This window comes from Sarcophilus harrisii, chromosome 1 (genome assembly GCF_902635505.1).
Source record: "Sarcophilus harrisii chromosome 1, mSarHar1.11, whole genome shotgun sequence".
NCBI classification, from domain to species: domain Eukaryota; kingdom Metazoa; phylum Chordata; class Mammalia; order Dasyuromorphia; family Dasyuridae; genus Sarcophilus; species Sarcophilus harrisii.
This window is the reverse complement of record NC_045426.1, coordinates 647,719,104-647,739,973: the sequence shown is the minus strand read 5'-3', so window position 1 is coordinate 647,739,973 and position 20,870 is coordinate 647,719,104. Positions and strand designations below refer to the sequence as shown.

The following is a 20,870-nucleotide window of genomic DNA, read 5'->3' as shown; positions in this document are numbered from 1 at the left end:
GTGGTAACTAGAAGTGGGATTTGAATTTCTGGATTAGAGTCTATAATATAAGGATGACAGTTTTCTAATCAGAGATGGAATACATCTAACAAAAGTTAGCAAAAACATATTTGCCAAATGTCTTACAAACCAAATAAAGAAGACTATGCAAAAAAGGGTGGGAGAGAGAAAAGACTGCCTATGTATACTAATCCCAAGTCAGATAACACAGAAGCCACAAAGAAAAAAAATAAATATCAGCTGAGACATACAAAAATTCAGAAGAGAAAAATTTCCCCCCAAAATTAGTACTGAAACTAATGTAATTATACAGAAAACCCTAAATTTATATATCAAAGAAAATAACAAAAGGAGGCAAAATTAACCTCTTGGAAACCGTTGAGACTTGTTGGAATGAAACCTATGATCTAAAAGCATGAATTTGAATGGATATGCTTTACTTAAAAGAAACAAGCAAAATGGGAATATGGGGAGGGAAAAGTATTGTACATTATGAAGGTAAAATTATGTGAGGAAATCCAGCAACTAGAAAGAAGTATGACAGAAAATATTTGGGGGAAAGTTAAAAGAAGAACAAACTAGAAGAGAGAAAGAGGAAATAAAATTAGGTTAAGTTTGAGAAACAGATCACAAGCCTATCACAAAAGCATGATATAACATATGACAGAGAATTTCAATTATTCAAACAAAATAAAAATAACTAGCAATCAAGATTTGTGTGGTACTTTTCACTTTGTCCTTCAACCATCTTGGGAGGTAGGTGCTATTATTATCTTCATTTTATAGAGATGGGAAGACAAGCACTTGAGTTTTCCTAACTCCTGGTCCAGCTCTTTATCCACTGTACTACCAAGAGCCAGACATCCATTGAACTTGTTTCTGCCAAAAATTAAACAACTAGTAACTTCCTGACTTGTCTAAGTTATAATTTCACCCTTCAAAGGTTAGAGGAACTACCAGGGGAAATTCTATTCTGAATCTAATTCTTACTGAGAAAAACTGGGTGCTGGGTTGGGAATAATGGGAACCTGGGGAAGGGGAGGTAAATGACCATTCCATTCTAGAGTCTGTTAAGAGAAGGGAACTTCTGGGCACAGTCTGACATGAACCCAAGACTTTGGGAAAACAACCTTCACTACTTTAGAGGAAAGAGTAATAGGAAACCAAGGGAATCAAATGGTTCAGGTAAAAACAAAGGCAGTCCGGGAAGCATGAGAGGGATATTCAAGAATAAAATTCTAAAGAGATGAAACAATTCCAATCAAGAAGAAAAACAGGATTTGTCTGAAGAGGCCAATGTGTATATATATATATATATATATATATATATATATACCAACTTATAGGTTTTTTAAATTTTTTAATTAAATTTTTTTGGGTTACATTCTAAATTCTCAATTATCCTCCTCCCTCTTCCTTCCCAACTCTACAATAGGCAAGACTACCATTATCTTAGATATTAAAAAGAGATGCACAGAAGCTCAGAAACCCAGCTATATAACTATGGAATTTTCTTGTAAAAGTGGTATCCAGAAATAGCAAAGGTCAGGATGTACTGAGACTGCTGAAGGAAGTTGTGGAAAATAAAAAAGATGTGGCTTTTGTTTTTTAAAGCTATATAGAGGAAAAGGAGGCTAGTTGACCAGAGAGAAACGAGTTTAAATGCCAATTTATTTCTGTTTTCCAGTAAAAGGATAGTATCCTTTACACTGGAAATCACAGAATAAAATTCTATATAGCTGATACCCAAGGTAAGGAAAGAGATCCAGTTTTCAAAACAAATCCCCTGCTCCCCCAAAAAAAGAAAAGGAAAGAAAAAATTTCCAAATTGTACAAACTTGCTTTCAATTCCTGTGAAAACTTTTAAAGTGATTATTAAAGAACTAGTTGGCAAATGCCTAGAGAGGGAAGAGGTCATTACAAAGAGCCAGCTGGCTTCAACCAGAACAGGTCATGCCTGACTAACCTCACTGACTATTTTTTTTTCAACAGAACTGCTAAACAAATAAATAAGGAGGATGTTGCAGATATAACTTATTTTAGAAGAATATTTGACAAAGTATTGCATAGTATTCTTTTTTTACAAATTAGTTTTTTTTTTTTTTAAGAAAACTAGATTTCTCCAGTATCTTTTCCCTTTCCCCTCCCAGAAAGCCAGTCCCGTAACAAATACAAATTTTTAAAGAAAAAAACAAAACAACAACAACAAAACCCCCACAAATCAGTATAACAGACCAAGACATTGAAAAATTCTGAAGATACACGCAATGTAGATTCTTATGGACTACCCACTTTTTTTGAACTTTATACTTGTTCTTTAAGATTTTGCAACATTCACTTTAGATTTTTTGGGTGGTGGCTGTTTACATTTTATCATCTTTGGGTATATTCTATCCTTGGTTCTGTTTACTTCACTCAGCATTAATTCATGGAGATCTTTCCCATGCTTCTCTGTATTTGCCACATACAACATTTGTTGAGACATAGTAATATAGGCACTCCCTAATCAATGGGCATCTAGTTTGTTTCCAATTCTTTTCTATCGCAAAAAGTACTGCTCTAAATATTCTGCTATATATAGGAACTTCCTTCTTATCATTGATCTCCTTAAGGCAAAATTCTAACAATGAAATTGAGAATAAAGTCAAAAGACATTTCAGTAATTTTATTTGCATAAATCCAAATTGCTTTCCAAAATAGTTGCACTGATTCACTAGTGGGCCTATATTCTCACAAACTCTACAATACTACAATATTCTTACCTTTTGTTATCTTTGGGAATTTGCATAGAGTGAAATGAAATCTCAGGTTTGTTTTGATTTGCATTTCTCTTATTAGTTATTTAGAAAATTTTTCATGAGGTAATAGTTTGCAATTAATTTGAGAACTGTTTGTTCATATCCTTTACCACTTATTGGGGGAATGTTTATATATACACATGCATATATATATATAAAATGTATGGATATATATATACATATACACACATGCACATGTTAGATATATATATATATGTGCGCACACACAAATTGTTTACATTTTATATAGCAAACCCTTATCAGAGAAATTTGATACAAATATTTTCTCCCATTTGACCATTTCCCTTCTTAAGCTGAGTGCATTAATTTTGTTTGTACAGAAGCCTTTAAGTATCATAATCAGTTATATTTTTATCTTTTGCAATAGTCTTTATCTCTTGTTTAACAAAGAATACATCTCTTAACCATAGCTGTGAGAAGGATATAATCTGCTTCTCTTTTAATTTTTAATAGTGTGATCTTTAAGATTTAGGTGACAGATCTCATAATATTCCTGTGGAGAGGATGGAGAGATATGAGTAGACAATAATGCAACTGGATCTGAAACTAGTTCAACAGGTAGACTCAAAAAATAGGTGCTAATATTTTAATGCCAAGGTGACAGAAAGTATCCAATACAGTACCCTAGGTAATCTGCATTTGGCATTTTTATCAATTGCTTGGGCATTTGGAAAAAGGATATCTATTCAGAATCAGAAGCAGAATTGTGAGAAAAATGAGGAAGGTCAGCAAGAATCCTCCTCCTCCCCAAAATCTAAAAGGATCCTGACAAATTCAAGCATCACCCTAAATCTATTAAGATGACATTGATTAGGAATAAAGATAAGCACTTGCAGCTAGATAACCCCCCAAAAAGTGAAGTTGATCTATGAGGCAGAAAAAGCATGATTAGATAGCAGTTTGTCTGAAAAAGATCTGTGATTTTGGTGGACTGCAAGCTCAATTAGTAAACAGCATGATGTACCAAACAAAAGAGCTCATATGAGCTTGAGCTATATAGATAGTACAGCTTCCAGAAATAAAAAAAAAAAAAAAAGGTTACAGTTTCACCCTATTCTGCTTTCCTCAGAATTATATCAGTTCTAGATATTAAGATTTAAAAAAAAAAAAAAAAAAAGACTGATAAATATGCAACAGCCTATAGGAGGGCAACCAGAATAGTGATGTCATATGAAGACTGGTTGAAAGAAATCTGCATCTTTAGCTTGGAAAAAGAGAGGACTCCAACTATGATATCAGAAGAGCTGTCAGATGGAGGTAGGATTGGACTTATTCTTTCTGACCCTAGAGGGAAGATCAAGAACAAAGGGTGGAAGTTGCAAAGAGAAAATTTAAATGAAAACTTCCTAACAGTCAGAGTTGATCCAAAGTGGAAAATTGCCTCAAGAGGTGATGTGTTCCTTCTCCTTAAATGTCTTCAGGAAGAGGCAGGATAATTTATTGGTGGGTTATAATGAGGACTCCTTTTGTTTTGGGACTGGGCTAGATGGTGGCTGAAGTTTGTCCCAACTGCTGAATTCTGTGATCCCAAGATCACAGCCCAGTTAAGTTAGAAACCAAGCTCATATATGTTCAGGGCCTTCAGACCACACCCAGGAGGACTGAGAACCCCAAAGAGCCTTTCCTGAATCTATGGAGTCACTATCTCAGATAAGAGAGCCCAAGTAAGAAGAGGAAGTGAGTGCAGAGGAGGAAGTGGGAGCCTAAGTTTGCTGACAATGGATGTCATCCCCCACCTTTTCCGCCCACTGAGTAATGGCTCAGGATCATCTTCCAAACAGATATTTCAGGACATCTATTTCCCCACTTTCCAACTATTCTGAATGATGACATTTTAAACCAATAGCAAATGTCCAAACATCTTTAACCTTTTACCGTCCAAGCGAGATGGCTTCTCCCCCATAAGATCATGGGAAGAGGCCCAGAGGCCATCTAGGCCAAATCCCTTAGAATGTACCCCCCCCCCCCTCTATTTTTACGGAGGAAGAAACTGAGACCAGAGAGGTTAAGTGATGTGCCTAAGATCAAACAGTAATTTGAACCCAGGTGGTCTGCCACCATAGTTAATGTATTTTTCAACAGGCCACAATGCTTCAAAAATGTAGCCAAGTCTCACCTGAGGCCTGACTTTTATCCCAAAGGCCTCCGAAAGCTGGCCTGGTGCTAGAGCAGCCTCTCCCCACTCCCTTCAATGGCACAAAGTGGTCTGACTAGCTGTGTGGTGCTCTGTTCCTAGACACCTGAGCCTTTGTGTAGGGAGCTCTTTTCTTCTAGAACCTTGTCCCTTGTGAAATCATTTGGCTTGAAAACTGACTATTCCTGAACTAGGGTTATACCCAGAGCATTTCACCTCAGACAGCTCCCTTAATCTGGCCAGGGGCAGAGTCAGGAAGACCCGAGTTCCAATATGGCCTCAGCCATTGAACTAGTTGTGTGATCAGGGGCCAGTTTCCTCATCTATATAACACAGATATTAATATCCATTTCTTAGAGCTGTTGTGAGGATCAAATGAGATAATATTTATAAAATGCTCAGCACAGTGTCTGGCACATACTAAGTGCCTTTCCTCTCTCCTGGTCCCCCATCCCTTTTTTCTTTTGGGAGGCTTTTAGCCTTGTCACTTTCCTTCTCTGGCCCCAGTTTCCTCATCTGTAAAGTGGGAGTGGGGTGCGACTAAATCTAGTGATCACTAAGGCCTAAATTATATGAACTTTGGACCTTCCATTTAAAGTAATCCTTGGTTCACAGAGCTTGACATTTTACCATACCATAAAAAAAAAGTCAAAACAACAACCCAAAGATGGCAGAACTGTAGAAAGTTACAGAAAGGGACACACAGAGCAATTGTGAAGATCTGACTTAAAGGTTTGATTCTTTTTTTTGTATATTTGTTTTTGTTGATGTTTGTTAAATTCATAATTTAATATTCTTCCTCTTCACCCCCATTAATTGTCATTTGTTAATTGTGTGACTGTGAATGAGTCTTTTAACTTCCCTATCCTTCAGTATCCTCATCTATAAAATGGGCCAATGTCCATAAAGGAGACCTATCTCATAATTAAGATTGGCTTCAATATATAAGAATAAATGCCAAGCACCGAGTAAGCTTTAAAGTACTACATAGATGGCAGTTAAGATAAATTTCCTTTTTTTGCAGAAAAAATGCAAAAAATCTTTACAATTTTATGGTTTTTGAAATGAAAAGATCAATGAAATATAATTAAGGAAAGACTTCAGTTAATTCTAGGGAGTACTCTCTGTGAATTGTGCAGATTTCTGTAATGAAAACATTCCTGTTTACCTGTTTGTTTCTTAGATAAAAGGGATTTCCTCTGGGCACCCAAAACCTGCCTTGCCAGAATAACATCAGCTATCATCTATATAGTGCTTTAAGATTTAGGATTCTGTTGAAGAAAAAAACATAAATACTGTATTTTGTGGCTTAGGCATATATATGCTAGGAACAATTTTCATTAATTTAATATTATTCTAAATTCAAGCTCATAGCTTAGAGAGATGTCATTGTTTTGTGCCGCTCATTCCCCACCCCCCAAAATATCTCTACCCCAAGATAATCTGAGGAATCTTAATCAAGGAAATGGCACAATTCTTAGTATGGGAGCAGTCAGTGAAAACAGGAGATGTAGTCAGGTCATTTGAGGAAGCAAGGAGACCAAAGTCACTGGATCAAAGAATTCATGAAGGGTACAGGGAAGAGTTGGTGTAAGATGAGAAAGGGCCAGCTTGTGAGAGCTTTATAAGCCAAAAAGGGGCAGAGAACAAAAGAAAACCTATACGGAAGCAAAGATAGTTTTGAATATGATGTATAGTATTTATTATATAGGTTGTCTTGAAATGGAAATTTATTGCTTTATATTTTGAATCCCTCATGTTCTGCTATGCACATGGCAATGTTTTTCTTTTTTTTCCTATTTTCTACTTAAGTTTAAAGTAAATTAAAAACAATAAAAACTTTAAAAAGCCAAACTAGATTCATCCCCAGATATTATTTTACAGTTACTTAGGAAGGGATTTCCCTTTCTATTATTGCTTCTTGTGTTTTGTTATTGCTATATAGAAATGCAAGTTATATAAGGGTTTATCTTGTCATAGTCCACATTTTATTTTACATCTTTAATATATTTTCCTTAGGAACAAGTTTTTGTTTTTGATCTTACACATTATTTTCCTAAAAGCAAAAGTGTAGAAAGGATTTAAAGCTAAAGAAAATACTTCATATTTTTAAGGAGACTTTTGACATTTTATTCTTTTATTTGCAAAGCTCTTTACGTATATTAGCTCATTTTATCCAAATGCCACAATCTAGTGAGAGGCAGTGGTCTTCTCTTCAGAAGTAATTAAGATATCCATTAGAGTGTCCTCCTTTGATTTCACCAAGGGACATGAGATGAGTGGTCAGAGAAGGAATTGAAGAGTTATTGAGTGACTTTTCTATTTGCTGAAGTAGAATGTTAACATAAAACTGTATTTTATTATAATTATCATCTCATCTGATGCTTGAAACAACCCAAGAAGGCAGGTGTAACTGTTATTCCCATTTTTCAAAGGAGAAAAAGAAAATGAGGTTAAATAACTTCTCTAAGATTACAGCAGTAGTAAGTGTCTGAAAACTAATTGGAACTCAGGTCTTCCTAACTCCAAGTTCAGCATCCAATTCACTGTTTCATCAAGAAACTTTGAGAATTAGTTGTGATTTCAGAACCAAGAAGTAGGATTAATTCCAAGTAGTAAATAGAATTCTAAAACTGGAGTTCTCTAGTAATAAATCAAGATGCATTTAAGTGCTTATCATGTTCAAGTTACCATGCAAAACCACCTGTATTTCTAGTTTGGAATCATGATTTGTAGAGTCAGGCCTGGGGAAATGAAAGAAGAATATATCTTAGGAACATTTAGTCTGAGAGAAACCTTACAATTTAGTACTCTCAAGTGTATTATTTCTAAATGTGTAGGTCCTTTCCCTCCTTATAACTCAACTTTAGAACGTGTACTTAATGTTTGGAGGAGAGGTAATAGTAAAAAAGGAAGATGGAAGTGGGGCCCATATGTTTGTTTGTTTTGGTGAGACAATTGGGATGAAATAATTTGCCTAAGGTTATACATACAGCTAGTAAATGTTAAGTGTCTGAGGTCGGATTTGAACTTGGGTTTTCCTGACTCCAGGGCCAGTGCTCTCTATCCATTGTACCATCTAGCTACCTCTGGGGCCTGCAATATGGATGCCAAGATCAAGGAGGCAGTGAAGAGTTCAGCTGGAACAACTACTAAATTCAGGAAACAAAAAGGCAGGCGGGGAAGGGCATAAAAATAGGTGCAGGTGGCAAAGTCAGTATTTTGGATTAGGGTTTAGAAAACAGTGAAAAACTCACCAGAATCACAGGATCATTATGGCTGAAAGGGACTAGATAATCTCATCTCCCTCTCTGAGAGGTAAGGAAATTTAAGTCCAGAAAGGCCCAAGATTACACAGTGATCAGCACAGGCCAGGATCCAAACCTAAGATATGAGACCCCAGCCAGATCCAGATTTCCCTACTATACCATGTGAGGTCCACTCAGAAAAGGAGAACTGGTATTCTAAGAAGCTGACATGCAACTAGACCTAAGCCTTGACAATGTGAGATTTATAATTTGAGTTTCAGACACCAATTAATGTGTTTTCTCTTGAAGAAGAGATACTAAATCTACTAGGGAACCTGCTTCATCAAGGACACAGTAGGAAAAAAAAGGTTCCACCTGAACTTCCAACCTTTCCTAGGTCATCAGTTGAAAGACACCACACCCAATGTTGCAGGCATTTTAATGATACCCAGTTTTGTAAGGCATGTAAATACAGTGAGGTCACACCCGAAGCCAGTCAGGTTTTCATTCTGTCCTCATCAGCAGCTTCCACAGTCAAATCTTTTACAATCAATCATCAAACATTTACCAAGTACCTAGTATGTGCCAGGCACTATGCTAAGCACCGAGGACACAAAAGGAGGCAAAACAAGAGTTTCTGACTTAACAAGTTGATAAATATAGTAAGTAGACTATATGCAGAAGAAATAGGAAATAAGAGGAGGAAAGGCACTGGAATTAAGAGGAGTTGGGGCAGCTCAATGGCACAGTGGATAGAGCGCTGGGCCTGGAGTCAGGAACAAGTGAGTTCAAATCTGGCCTCAGATGTATACTGGCTGGGTGACCATAGGTTAGTCATTTAATAACCCTGTTTTTGCCTCAGTTTTCTCATGTTAAAATGAACTAAAGAAGAAAATGTGAAACCACTGCAGGATCTTTGCCAAGAAAAGCTCAAATGGGGTTAACAACAAGAGAGAAGAGTTTCCTGGGGAAGCAGGGCTTTGATTGGGACTTAAAAGCAGTCAAGGAGGTGTCTCTTTTCAACACTGAGGTGATTCAGGCCAATTCCAATGGTCTTGTGATGGCGCCAACTGCATCCAGAGAGAAGACTGAGTGTGGATCACAACATAACATTCTCACTCTTTTTGTTGTTGCTTGCTAGCATTTTGTTTTCTTTCTCATTTCCCCCCCCCTTTTTGATCTGATTTTTCTTGTGTAGCAAGATAATTGTGGAAATATGTATAGGAGAATTGTATATATTTGATATATACAGGATTATTTGCTATCTAGGGGAGAAGGTGGAAGGAAGGGAGAGAAAAATGTAGAATACAAGATTTTACAAGGGTGAATGTTGTAAATTATCTTTGCATATTTTTTGAAAATAAAAAGCTATTATTTAAAAATTAAAAAAAAAAATCAAGGAAGCCAGCAGGCAAGATTGGTGGTGTTGAATAACTAAAATGCTTAGAGCTGGAAGATGGAATATCTTGTTCATGAAAAAGCCAGAAGGCAGGCCAATATCACTGCATTGTATATTTAGATTTGATATTGGGTGCAAAGATGATAATTAAATTCAAGGGAGCTGATGAGATCACCAAGTGAAACAATATAGAGGGAGACCAGAAGAGGTCCCAGAACAAAACTCTATGGGACCATACTTGGCTAGTGGGTATAACCTGATGAAGATCTAGCAAAGAAAACAGAGACTTCATTTAGCTTTCTGAACTTTTAACAATTAGCTCAGTTGAAGTGTGACAGGGAAGTCAAGAGGAGGGAAGATAGAAAATTTTGAGTATAGGGGTCATCGAGTGAAAATGCACAATATATATGGAGTGTCTTACTTATGGAACAATATGGAGGCCTAAGTCATTAGGACATAGAATACCTGTAAGGAAATAAGGTATAAGAAGGCTGGAAAAACCAAAAGGAGCCAGGTTGCGAAGGAATTTAAAAGCCAAACAAAGGATCTGATCCGGGAGAAGATGGGGAACCACTAGACTTTATTGAATAGGAGAGGTCAGACTTATACTTTAGGGAGATAGTTTGGATAATTGAATGGAGAGTAGAGGGAAGACTTGAGGCAGGTAGTTCAAGTAGAAGTCTACTGACATGGGTATGAAGTAATGAGAGCATAGACCAGAGCAGGAACAGTGTTAGGAGACAAAGAGGAATGTAGGAGAGGTGCTGCTAAGACAGAATCAACATTAGCAACAGATTGCTTAAGGGCATAGTACAAGTGAAAAAGAAGCTGAAGTTAATACTCAAGTTGAAGCCTGAATGATTGGGAAGGATGATGGTACCCTCAACAGTAAAAGGAAAGTGCAGAAAAGGGGAGGATTTTGTGGGGAAAAGATAACAAATTCATTTTTGGACACGGTGAGTTTATGAGATAGCAATAAGTGGTCAAAAAGCAAATGGAGATATGACTGGAGGTTAACAGAAAAGTTAGGGCTGGATAAACAGATCTGTAAATCACCTGCATAAATATAATTCTCTACAAACATTTTTAGGATCCCAAGTCAAAGACTATGGGGCAGTCTGAAGCACAGTAAATAAAAGATGCCAAGGCCAGGAATCAGGAAGACTTCTTCCCGAGTTCAAATCTTAAGACACTTAGTAATTGTGTGGCCCTGAACTAGTCCCTTAACTTTTTGTCTCAGTTTCCTCATCTGTAAAAATGATCTGGAGAAGGAACTGGCAAACCACTAACAGTATCCATCCAAGAAAACCCCAAATGGGTTCACAAGGAGTTGGACACAACTGAAATGACTGAACAAGAAGTCAAAGACACCAGAAAATTGTGTAAAAGATAGCAGGGTAAAAAACTATTACCAAAAAAAAATAAAATAAAATAAAAAAAAAGTTTAATCTTCAGTGGGAATATATATATATATATTTTTTTGCTTAGACTATTTATTTATCTAAGCAGCTACCCCAAATTAGCTTTAAATCAGATTTAGCTCCCTAAATCTTTGGTACCTGACTCCTCTAAAAAGATGAACTACCAAAGATCTGCTCTAGACTATGTAGCTAATGTGGAATTATGTAAAGAAAGAAATGCACTCAAATCTTCTTATCTTTTAACTTTAACAGAGAGAGCATCCTTTCACTGCTAAGTTTATACCCCAAGGAAATTAATGATTAAAAAAAAAAAAAAAAAAAAAAGGCCTCAATTACAGCAAAATACTTGTGTATGCGCTTTTTTCAATACAAAAAACTAGGGGTATAGTAGATTTTCATCAACTGGGGAACACCTACATTAATAGTTCACAAATGTAATGAAATATTATTACAACAGTGAAAGTGATGAATACAAAGAAACACATTATTTACATTAACTGATACAAAGGAAAAGTCCACAATGACTAAAGCAAGACACTCAAAACTGAATTCTGTGCAGAATTTTAACCATTAAGTTTGGCCCCAAAGAAGTATGAGAAGATCTCTCTCCCCAATTCCTTTGCACAAATGGGTTCAGACTTTTTTTTTTTTTTTTAAAACACAACTATTATTTTTTTTAAACTTTGTTACAATGGATTATTCTCTGAAAGGGGTAGAGGGAAAATACAGTGGGGAAAATAAATAATGTAAACAAAGAAAAGCTATTAACAAATTTATTTTTTAAAGTTAAATTGCTATGTTTAGTTCCTTTTCGCCCTGAAAATATTCCTGAAAAACAGTGGTGAAACTGAAACTTATAGACATACAGAGACTCTAAGATACTGACTAAATTCAAGTTTGTATTTAATGACAGTCTCTTGATTCTACTCTATATTTGGGCCCCTTCTCCTCTCACCTTAAGAAAAGAACTTCAAGTTACTTACTAACCATGTGAAATTTGATCTACTTTTTGCTAGTTTCAGGGACCCCTGAGATCTGAGTGCTTAAAAATTTTATTGAAGCAGAGGACAAATCTCCTGATGGGGTACAGCATAGGATTCTCCTTCCTATAGAATATGAAGGGCTCCTTTAGGAGGTGACATCCAAAGGTGACAACTCAGAGTGGCTTTTTATCAGGGGGAATAATCAGATTCTTCAAGATGCCTGTCATTTTTCCATACATTATGGCACATAATTAATTGTCCCCACAAAATCAGAAAAGTAATCCATTTCTGAGGCTTTTGATCTTTTGGAATTCCCTAGTACATATATATCCACTGTATCCTGATCTAAGAAAGCCACAACCAGCAGTTCAATTACTCAGATTTAGTAATGTTCCCCTGAGAAAGGAATAGAATGCCACTCTATCTGCTCTGGTCCAAGGATCTGGCAACAAACCTTATGGCTTACCATTTGCTTCCCAAAAGTTTTCCACTAGGATCTTGTTAACCTAAGGCTCAGTATCGTAAAATTAAGTTTCTTCCCTATTTCTCAAGGACAGACTTACATGGTACTAGAATATAAATGTCAGCTAGACCACCATCCCCAGACTGCTGAGCACAAGGTACAAAAGTAACCTTGCAAGGCATTTAGAATTCTCCCCAACCATATTCCCACCTACCTTCCTGGACTTATTTAAGGCTTCACTTTATAACAGGAAGTGTTAGTAAGTTCTCCCATTAACATTTACCTGTCTTCCTTACCTGTCATGTCCTGTTTTATCATTAGTGGAATCCAAGTTCCTTTCCTTGTATAAGTTATTGCTTAATAAATGTTTGTGCAATTTAATTTTTATTGATTGCCAAAGTATGTATTCCACACCCTTGCCAGCATAGCTGCACTTGGATGAAAAGCCTTATTTAAATTAGTCTCTCAATCCTATATTGTCTTTCATTCCAATTTTCACTCCTCTCCCCCCCAAACCCTCCCCTCCTTTTAACTTCCCCTTACTTTCAAAGCCCAGCTCACCCCTTTTCTCAGTAAACTCCAGTGCATTCCTATAATCTTCTGGATGACATTAAAAATCCTCTGGCATCCAAATGTCTCCATAACCTGTCCCTCTCCACCCCCATCCAGTCTTTTTGTACCATACACCTGCTGATGTGCTCTTCTATCCAGGCCTCCCTGATATTCTTCAGAAAAAAATATTCCATCTCTGACTGTCTCTAATGCCTGGAATGCCTTTCCATGTTCTCATCTCTGCTTCCTTTAAGTCCCAGCTAAAAAATTCTTCTTCTACAAGAAGCCTCTCCTGATTCAAGGACCTCTCTCTGGTGAATATATCTAATTTATCCTATCACAATTGTCTGTGTATGTATGGATTCCCTTGTTTTAACAGTGAACTCTTGCAGGGTAGGAACTATCCTTTGCCTTTTGTTGTATCCCCATTCCTTAGCCCAGAGTAGGAATGTCTACTGATTATAGCTTATAAGCCATTAGACACACAAGAGTCAGCCTCAAAGCTAAGAAGATTTGGATTCAAATCCTGCCTCTGACAGACTGGTCAAGTGACCCGGGAAGTCACTTCACTCTCTCAGTGCTCAAAGCAGTTCAATACTAAATCTTTAAATAGCAGAAGTGGCAGAGGTCTGCAGAGGGAGAGTTTCCTATGCAAAGAAATCCTAGGTTGCAGCAGGGATACTGGCCACACCTATTTCTAACCTTTCCACCCAATCTTTCTAGGTAAACAGGGGAGTGGCAGAGACTATACCTTAATGGGCTTCAGATACTCCCAGAAACTATGGGAGGCCAAAAGAGAAAATCAGCAGATCACTGGCCCAATCCAATGAGCTTGGTGCTAGATGCCTGGGATACAAAGACACAATGTGAACTCCTGCTTTTGAGGAACTCACATTTTACTTCACTTTTCATTTTAAAGAAATATCGACATTTAAATAGTATTTGGATAAGAAAGATTAAATGATTTGCACTTGAACCTGGGCCCTCTTTTACCTTAGTCCAGGTATCTTTCCACTGTCCCATGCAATACTTCTATCAAAGGCAAAAGCCCACAGGCCCAGTCATGTTCAGCAAAGTGGTATTGTACATGAAAAGCACGAGCATCAATTGGGAAGAGAAACAGAGAGACCTCATTTCTCACCAGACAATAAGCTCAGCAACCATTCTCAAATAACTTGATAGTTTTGCAAAAAAACAAAAACCAAAACAAAAACTACCAGCGAAAGTTACTGGTCCCTGTAGTCTAACTCCCTTTAGAATTGAGGGTCTCTACTGCCTTGGTCAGATTGATAGCCCTAGGGTATATTATTCAAGCCAGAAGGAGCTAAGTCCCATATCCCAATGGCCCACAGTAGTCAACTTGAAAAGCCCTACAAAAATTCATTATGCCTTGAGGACAGTTTTTTTTTTTTTAAACAGCAGCAGCTTTTTGTAACCAGGGAATCAAGCCAAATAAGAGATCATAGCTGGAGGTAACTTACTCATCAAATACCGTACCTGGCAAACTACCACTTTGTTCTAATATCCAAGTTTTAGCTAGAATGAGATAGATATCCAGCAGGAATCTTGACCCCAGGTAAGCACCAGTGGAATCATCAACAGTAACAAAAAACAAAACAAAACAAAACAAAAACCGAGGAGAATGCTATAGGAAGAAGCATAGCTTTTAAAAATTATCACCTGACATTTACTGAACACTAAGGCTTGCAGAACACTCTTCACACATGATCTTATGTGAACCTTACTACATCTCTAGGAAGTAGGTAGGAAAGGTACAATTATCTCCTCTTTGCAGATGAAGAAACTGAAGCTCAGAGATGTCAAGTCTTTAATCTCGTGTGCAAATTTGATAGTCAGAAAAATTCTAAAGATTGTGGGCAATACTCTATAAATATCTCTTAATAAAGGTTTCATTTTCTAAAGCTTTCACACTAAATGGGCTTAATTATAGTAGTGCTTTTCAGAACCACTATAAATGAAGGGTTAGTAGTTGCTTCCATTTTTAAAACACTTGAAATGCCTATAATTTTGTCACTTGAATTCAAACTTGTGTTAATACTAGGCAACTCAACATGCAGCCCAGATGCAAATCACTTTCAAAGTATGATTTTATTTGATAAATTGCCTTCCCAACCCATTAAAAAAATATATAGTGCTATGTAGAAGCTTTTCTACTCTCATCTAAAAGAACCACATCTTGTGTCAGAGAATCAAATTTACATTTACGAAGAAGTGATACTGACAATCACTAATCAAATACATTTTTGAAAGTGGGCCTAAAGCTATTGGAGAGTCTAATTTTAGACTCCTAAGGGATTTAACCTTAGGAAGGCTGGCATTACTATATTAGAAGGAGGTAATTCTTATCTGCTGGCTCTCCAAATCAATCTGGGAACCTCATAATAACTCCCTCCACCTGAAGTGACAAACATTAGTGGTTATAAAGTAGTAATAAAATAGCCAACAGACTTTAAGTCACCTCAAAAAGTCCTTTCTGACCAACCATTCTGAAAATTTCACCTTGGCATGAAAAATCTGACATTCAAACAAAAGGAAAATCTTCATAAAGTTGGGGAGGTTATGTGATATAAAGATGGAGACATTTAATTAACTGAATAACTCTAGTCACTCAAATTATTTCTAAACTAAAATTATTTTCATTGCTGCAAAAAATCTTTATGAACATTTTCTCATAACAACCTGTCAGAAACATAAGATAAATTTCAATTCTTAATTAAAGAGCAAAAAGTCAGCTTCATTTCCAACTAAATTAAAAAAAATTATAACCATAGTGTTAAAGAGACAAACAATGGTGAGCAAGGCAGCTGTAAATATTCTGAGAACCCTAAGGTTATATTCACACATGAGGATCACACAGCAGCCAGTGGGATTTTCTTAAAACATAGGTTTGACCATGGCACTGCCCTACTCAAACTGGATCCAATAGAAACTCTTTTGTTTGGCCCTATTGTCCTTTTTACTACACATTCCTCTCTTTTGGAAAAGCTATGGTTTTAATTAGGCCTTCTTATAATTCCTTGTACTTTATTCCTTAATAATTAAGTTCCTTCTCATTTCTGCCTCCTTGAATGCCTCTCTTCCTTTGAAATTCAGTCTAAACACCAATTTCTACACAAAGCTGAAAACATTTTCTGATTCCCCCCAAATTTCAAATTTTCAATTTTCTGATCCTAAGACATTCTGATCTAAATTATGTGACAAATCAGTCCATGTGCATAATATTGTCTTCCCTTAAAGAAAACATGCTTCATAGGAACAGGGTCTGTATTTTGTTTCTTTGTATCTTCTGGACCTAGCAGAGTAGGTGCTTACTAAATGCTTGACCAGTTGCTAGTGGACCTGCCCCGCCAAAAACCAACAAATATACAAATAATTAATAAAAAGAAGTGAGAGGAATGGTCAGTCCAGAAGCAGTTAATCGAGTAAATGCTTAATTTATTTAATAAAACCAATTGTGCTTGAGAGGGTCCATGTCTCAAAAATCAATTTAATTTCAATTGATTAAATGGTTAAACAAGCAGTATTCCCGTATTGTGCTAGTCAGTAATTTTAAATACCACCTTGGCCTTCGTGGTGTGTGTGTGTGTGTGTGTGTTAGATCTAAGAGAGCTCAAGAGTCTAGTCTAACCCCTTCATTTTCAGGTGAGGACACAAGACCCCCAGGCTTAGTGACTTGTTTAAAGTGACTTAACTTATTAGCAGAAGGGTTAAGCAGAAACCTAAGCCTCCACGCTCAGATCAATGCTCTGCCCTATAGAACAATGTCTCACTGATTCACACAAGCACTTTCAACAGAGAAACTTTCATCCCCATTTTCAAATAAATAAAATAATATGTGCTGAGTACATTAGAGACTCAACAGATGTGGAGGACATCAGGAAAAGATCCCTGGAATGACATCTGACCTGGATGGTGACAACTGCAAGGCAGGGAAGTCAGGAAGGTCTATGATCTAAGCACAGGGGAAAGGCACAGAAAGTTGGCAATTGAAGCAGACCAAATCTGGTTTGGTTGTAGTGGGGAAATGGCACTAGAGCTGGGGGACCTGGTTCAAATCCCATAATCTGTCACCTATACAAGGAAGCTGGATTAAATGGTCTCCAAGGTGATTTTCTGCACTAGATCATAAGGAGAGTAAGTGGTATGAGCTACGATTGAAAAGGTCAACCACAGATAAGGAGAACCTTGAATGAGTGGCTAAAGAATGTGAACTCTGCCCGTGGAACACAGGGAATTAATGAAGGTTATTGGGGCAGAGGTAACGATGTATGCCTAAAAGCTTGACATAGCATGTAACTAATTGGGAAAGAAGGTTGTGAAGAGCTATTGGGAGGCTATAGTCAGAAGCAGGCGGACAGTATTAGTTAGGTGATGCAGTAGATTCAAGAATGCTGGGCCTGAAGTCAGAAAGACTTCATCTTGAGGCTCAATCTGGCCTCAGCTATTTACCTAGCTGGATGACCCTGGTCAAAGTCATTTAACTTAGTTTGTCTCATTTTCTGCATCTAAAATAAGCTGGAAAAGGAAATGGTAGATGACTCTAGCAGCTTTGCCAAGAAGAGCCCAAATGAGGTCATCAAGAGTTAGATCTGACTGAAAGGACTGAACAACAGAATGAAAGCTTGTGTCTGGGTGATGACTTTAGAAAACAGGTAATACCAATGAAACCATGTTTATAGGACTGCATATGAAGATGACCAAAATGGAGAGCTTAATCATTTTGCTTTAATAACGAAGAAATGAAAAGAAATTCATCAATGCATATGCCCTAAGGCAGCAAAGAGCCCTCAAAAGAGGGGAGACTGAATGATAGGAAGTGAACACAGACTGGGTTTGGAGAACCTCTTATCAACACTACATAAAGCCTCTCCCAATTAATGAAGGAATTTGAAAAACACCCAACTCAGTCCATTCATAGACACTCTCCTGTCACCACCTCAAAAACACATCTCCAGTTAAATGGAGATGTCTCTTAAGCCAGGGCCAAAAGAAATTCCAAAACTACCACCTCTAGTAACAGTGACAGACAATACAGGATTTTTATAAGACTAACTGGTTTGCTTAATTCTTTAAAAGTGCTCAAAATTATTTACCTGCAGTGTAGGATAATTGTGATTTTTAAACTTTCAGGTTTTCAAACCTGAGTCAGTTTTATTAGTTAGCTTTCCAGGAGAGAAAGGCAGCATAGCTAAATGAGCGTTTTAAAGGCCAAGCAACAGTACAGTATAATGAAAAGTGCCCTGGACTTGAGACTGGAGATAGTGGGGTTTAAATCCTACTTTGTTTATTAGCTATGAGTCAATGGCCTAGTCACAACCTTTTCTGCCTATTTCCTCATCTTTAAAATGAATTAATATGGTGTCTTGTAGTATATACTTCAGAAGCAGCTAGGTGGTTCAGTGGCTAAAGCACTTGGCCTGAAGTCAGGAAAATCTGAATTCAAATCCAGCCTTGTGTCATCTTGGGCAGTCTTTGTTTGCCTTAATCCATTGGAGATGGAAATGGCAAACCAAAACTTCAGGGACAGCACTGGTGTGGGATATGCTTGACAAATGACAAAAATATATCTCACAGGCTGCTTTACAATCCAAATCCAAGAAACAAACAAAACACCCTCACTCTTTGAGTAAATACTTTTAGCAGACACCGTATAACAGTGTTCTACAAAGATCCAAAGGTACAATATCAATTATCTAACTTGGGTTTCTAGACTGTTGGCACAGACAATGCTTTCTCTGTAAAACTAGACATGTAGGCAGAGTAGGTCTCTAGGAAGATGCTGGCCACACTGAAATTCTATGCACTGCTAAGTACAGAAGGAGGATACACACACGATCAGTCTGACAGCCCTCTCCAAAAGGGGAAGTTAAACATGACTCAAGACTCCTTCTTGAAGTAAAGAAGACATATGGGCTCCAACTTCTCTTTGACAAGGGAAAGGCAGAATGGGGGGGAGGGGGAAACCACTTCTGCTGTGCTCAACTACATTGAAAGTCTACTTGGAAACTAGGCCTTATCTTCTTCTAAAGTATTCTTGTAGAGAAGGTGGAGACTCGGTGTCATCCACCAACTGAGGCCGGGAACCTGGAGTTGTCAAATCTACAAAGCATCTGCTTTAAGAGACACAACCTAACAACCCATTCAGAACCCCCATCCCTAACCTCTCAGCACTGTCCTTCCCCTGACAAACTCACGGGTCAGGAGCCAAGTTGATCAGAACTGCAGCTAACTAATCAAGCTCGGCTGTCTGCAGAGAAAAAAATAATACCAAAAACAACGGGCGAATTGGCCAAATCCCATGGGACAATGGCAACAAAAGCAGCAGGCTAGTGGGGATTTTGTTTTTTCCGGGACTTCAGTGGTTTGGATAATCCCCTCCATCCGACAAAACCACCCCCAGATAAGGCTGAGGGAGATAACAACGACCTTGACACTTTACTTAACAGTCCTGGGGCTCGGTTTCCTCTTCAGTAAAGTGACTGACCTAGCTGCCCTCCAGCTGTACATCTACGGAGACCCACTCCTCCGCCTCCGGACCGGCACCAAGCAGCCCAGGGCAGGGCGGGCTGTCAGGCGCCTGCCCCGCACCTGCCGGCCCGACACCCAGGCGGGGCCACGGGGTCCTCCCCCGGGGGGACAAAGGGGGAGGGCGACGCTCGCCGTTGTGGATCTCCCCCGGTTCGCGGGACGGCGGCCGCGCGGGGTCCCAGTGACCCCCGGATGACCCTCCCCTCGGGTTAGGGGGGCCTAGACCGGGGCCCATCCCCGGGTCCCTTTTACGCCGTCCACGCGCGCCCGCCGGCGGCGCTTTTCCACCCGCGGCTCTGCCCGAGGCTTACGCAAGCAGCGCAGCCAGGCGCGTCCAGGGCCATTCCTCAAGCCGCTTGCGCCCGGGCGGAGCGAGCAGGGCCCGCGGGGAGGGGGAGCGCCCATCTTCCATCGCCGGCGCAGCCCGCCCAAGACTCACCGGCCGACGAAGTTCTCGAGCACCGAGCTCTTGCCGGCGCTCTGACCTCCCACCACGGCGATCTGCGGCAGGTCCAAGTGGCAGCTCTGCCCGATGGAGCTGAACGCGTCCTGCAGCTTGTTGACCAGCGGGATCAGTTCCTCCATCCCCCGGTTCCCCATGGTGGCGGCGGCGGCGACTCTCCCCTCGAGGCCCGCGAGACCTCCCCAGCTTCCCAACGACCCTGCCCCGCGCGCCGGCGGTTGCTCCCCCGGGACTCAGCCCAACTCCCGACTCCAAACTTCGTCTCACAGTCGCCGCCTCATCCGGTTCTCAGGCGACACCCGACCCAAGCGACCTCCCGCCCCATACGCAACCGGGGCTGGCCCTCCTAGCCGACGCTTCTCTCTAAACCCTTTAGGTTGCTGTCTACTGGCCGCCAGCCCTGTCACTCTCGGTCAAAAGCCAATGAAGTAGAGGTATGGGCTTACTGATGATGTTAAGGGCGAAAATGTCCTATCCCCTTTTCCTTTCTCGAGAATTCATTGGATAAAGGAACTGTCACTATTCCCCAGATCCAATAGGTTGAAAAACCTGGTTGTCAATGCCGGGGGCGGTGTTTCGGGAAATCGCATGCTAGTTCCGCCTATTTTAAAACATCTTCGCATTCTCATTGATACGATTACCTGCCTATCGGATTAGCAAACCAGTGGAGTTAGCGAACTCCACCCACCAAGTCAAATGTGATTGGCAAATAAACGTCTATACGTCACAGGAGTTATTCCATTGGCCAAAAAAAGTCACTATCAGTTAACTATAGCAAGAAATGGGGCGGTGTCTCCCGGCTAAATATTGTCTGGGATTGAGAAATACATCTGTCGATC

At 39.0% G+C, this 20,870-nt stretch overlaps 1 protein-coding gene across 11 annotated transcripts in view; it reads right to left on the bottom strand.

Moving 5' to 3' along the window:
• The window catches only part of DNM2 (dynamin 2), a 76,647-nt gene extending 56,200 nt beyond the window's left edge, over window positions 1-20,447 (bottom strand). For 10 of the 11 annotated variants that reach the window (XM_031947540.1, XM_031947542.1, XM_031947541.1 and 7 more), the window contains exon 1: window positions 20,008-20,447. In XM_031947540.1, the coding sequence (XP_031803400.1) occupies window positions 20,008-20,168 (161 nt within the window). In that variant the 5' untranslated portion in view covers window positions 20,169-20,447. Of the gene's footprint in view, window positions 1-19,524; window positions 19,974-20,007 lie in introns of those variants that run through there. The other variant, XM_031947544.1, reaches the window with a different exon arrangement.
• Window positions 20,448-20,870: the final 423 nt, after the last annotated feature.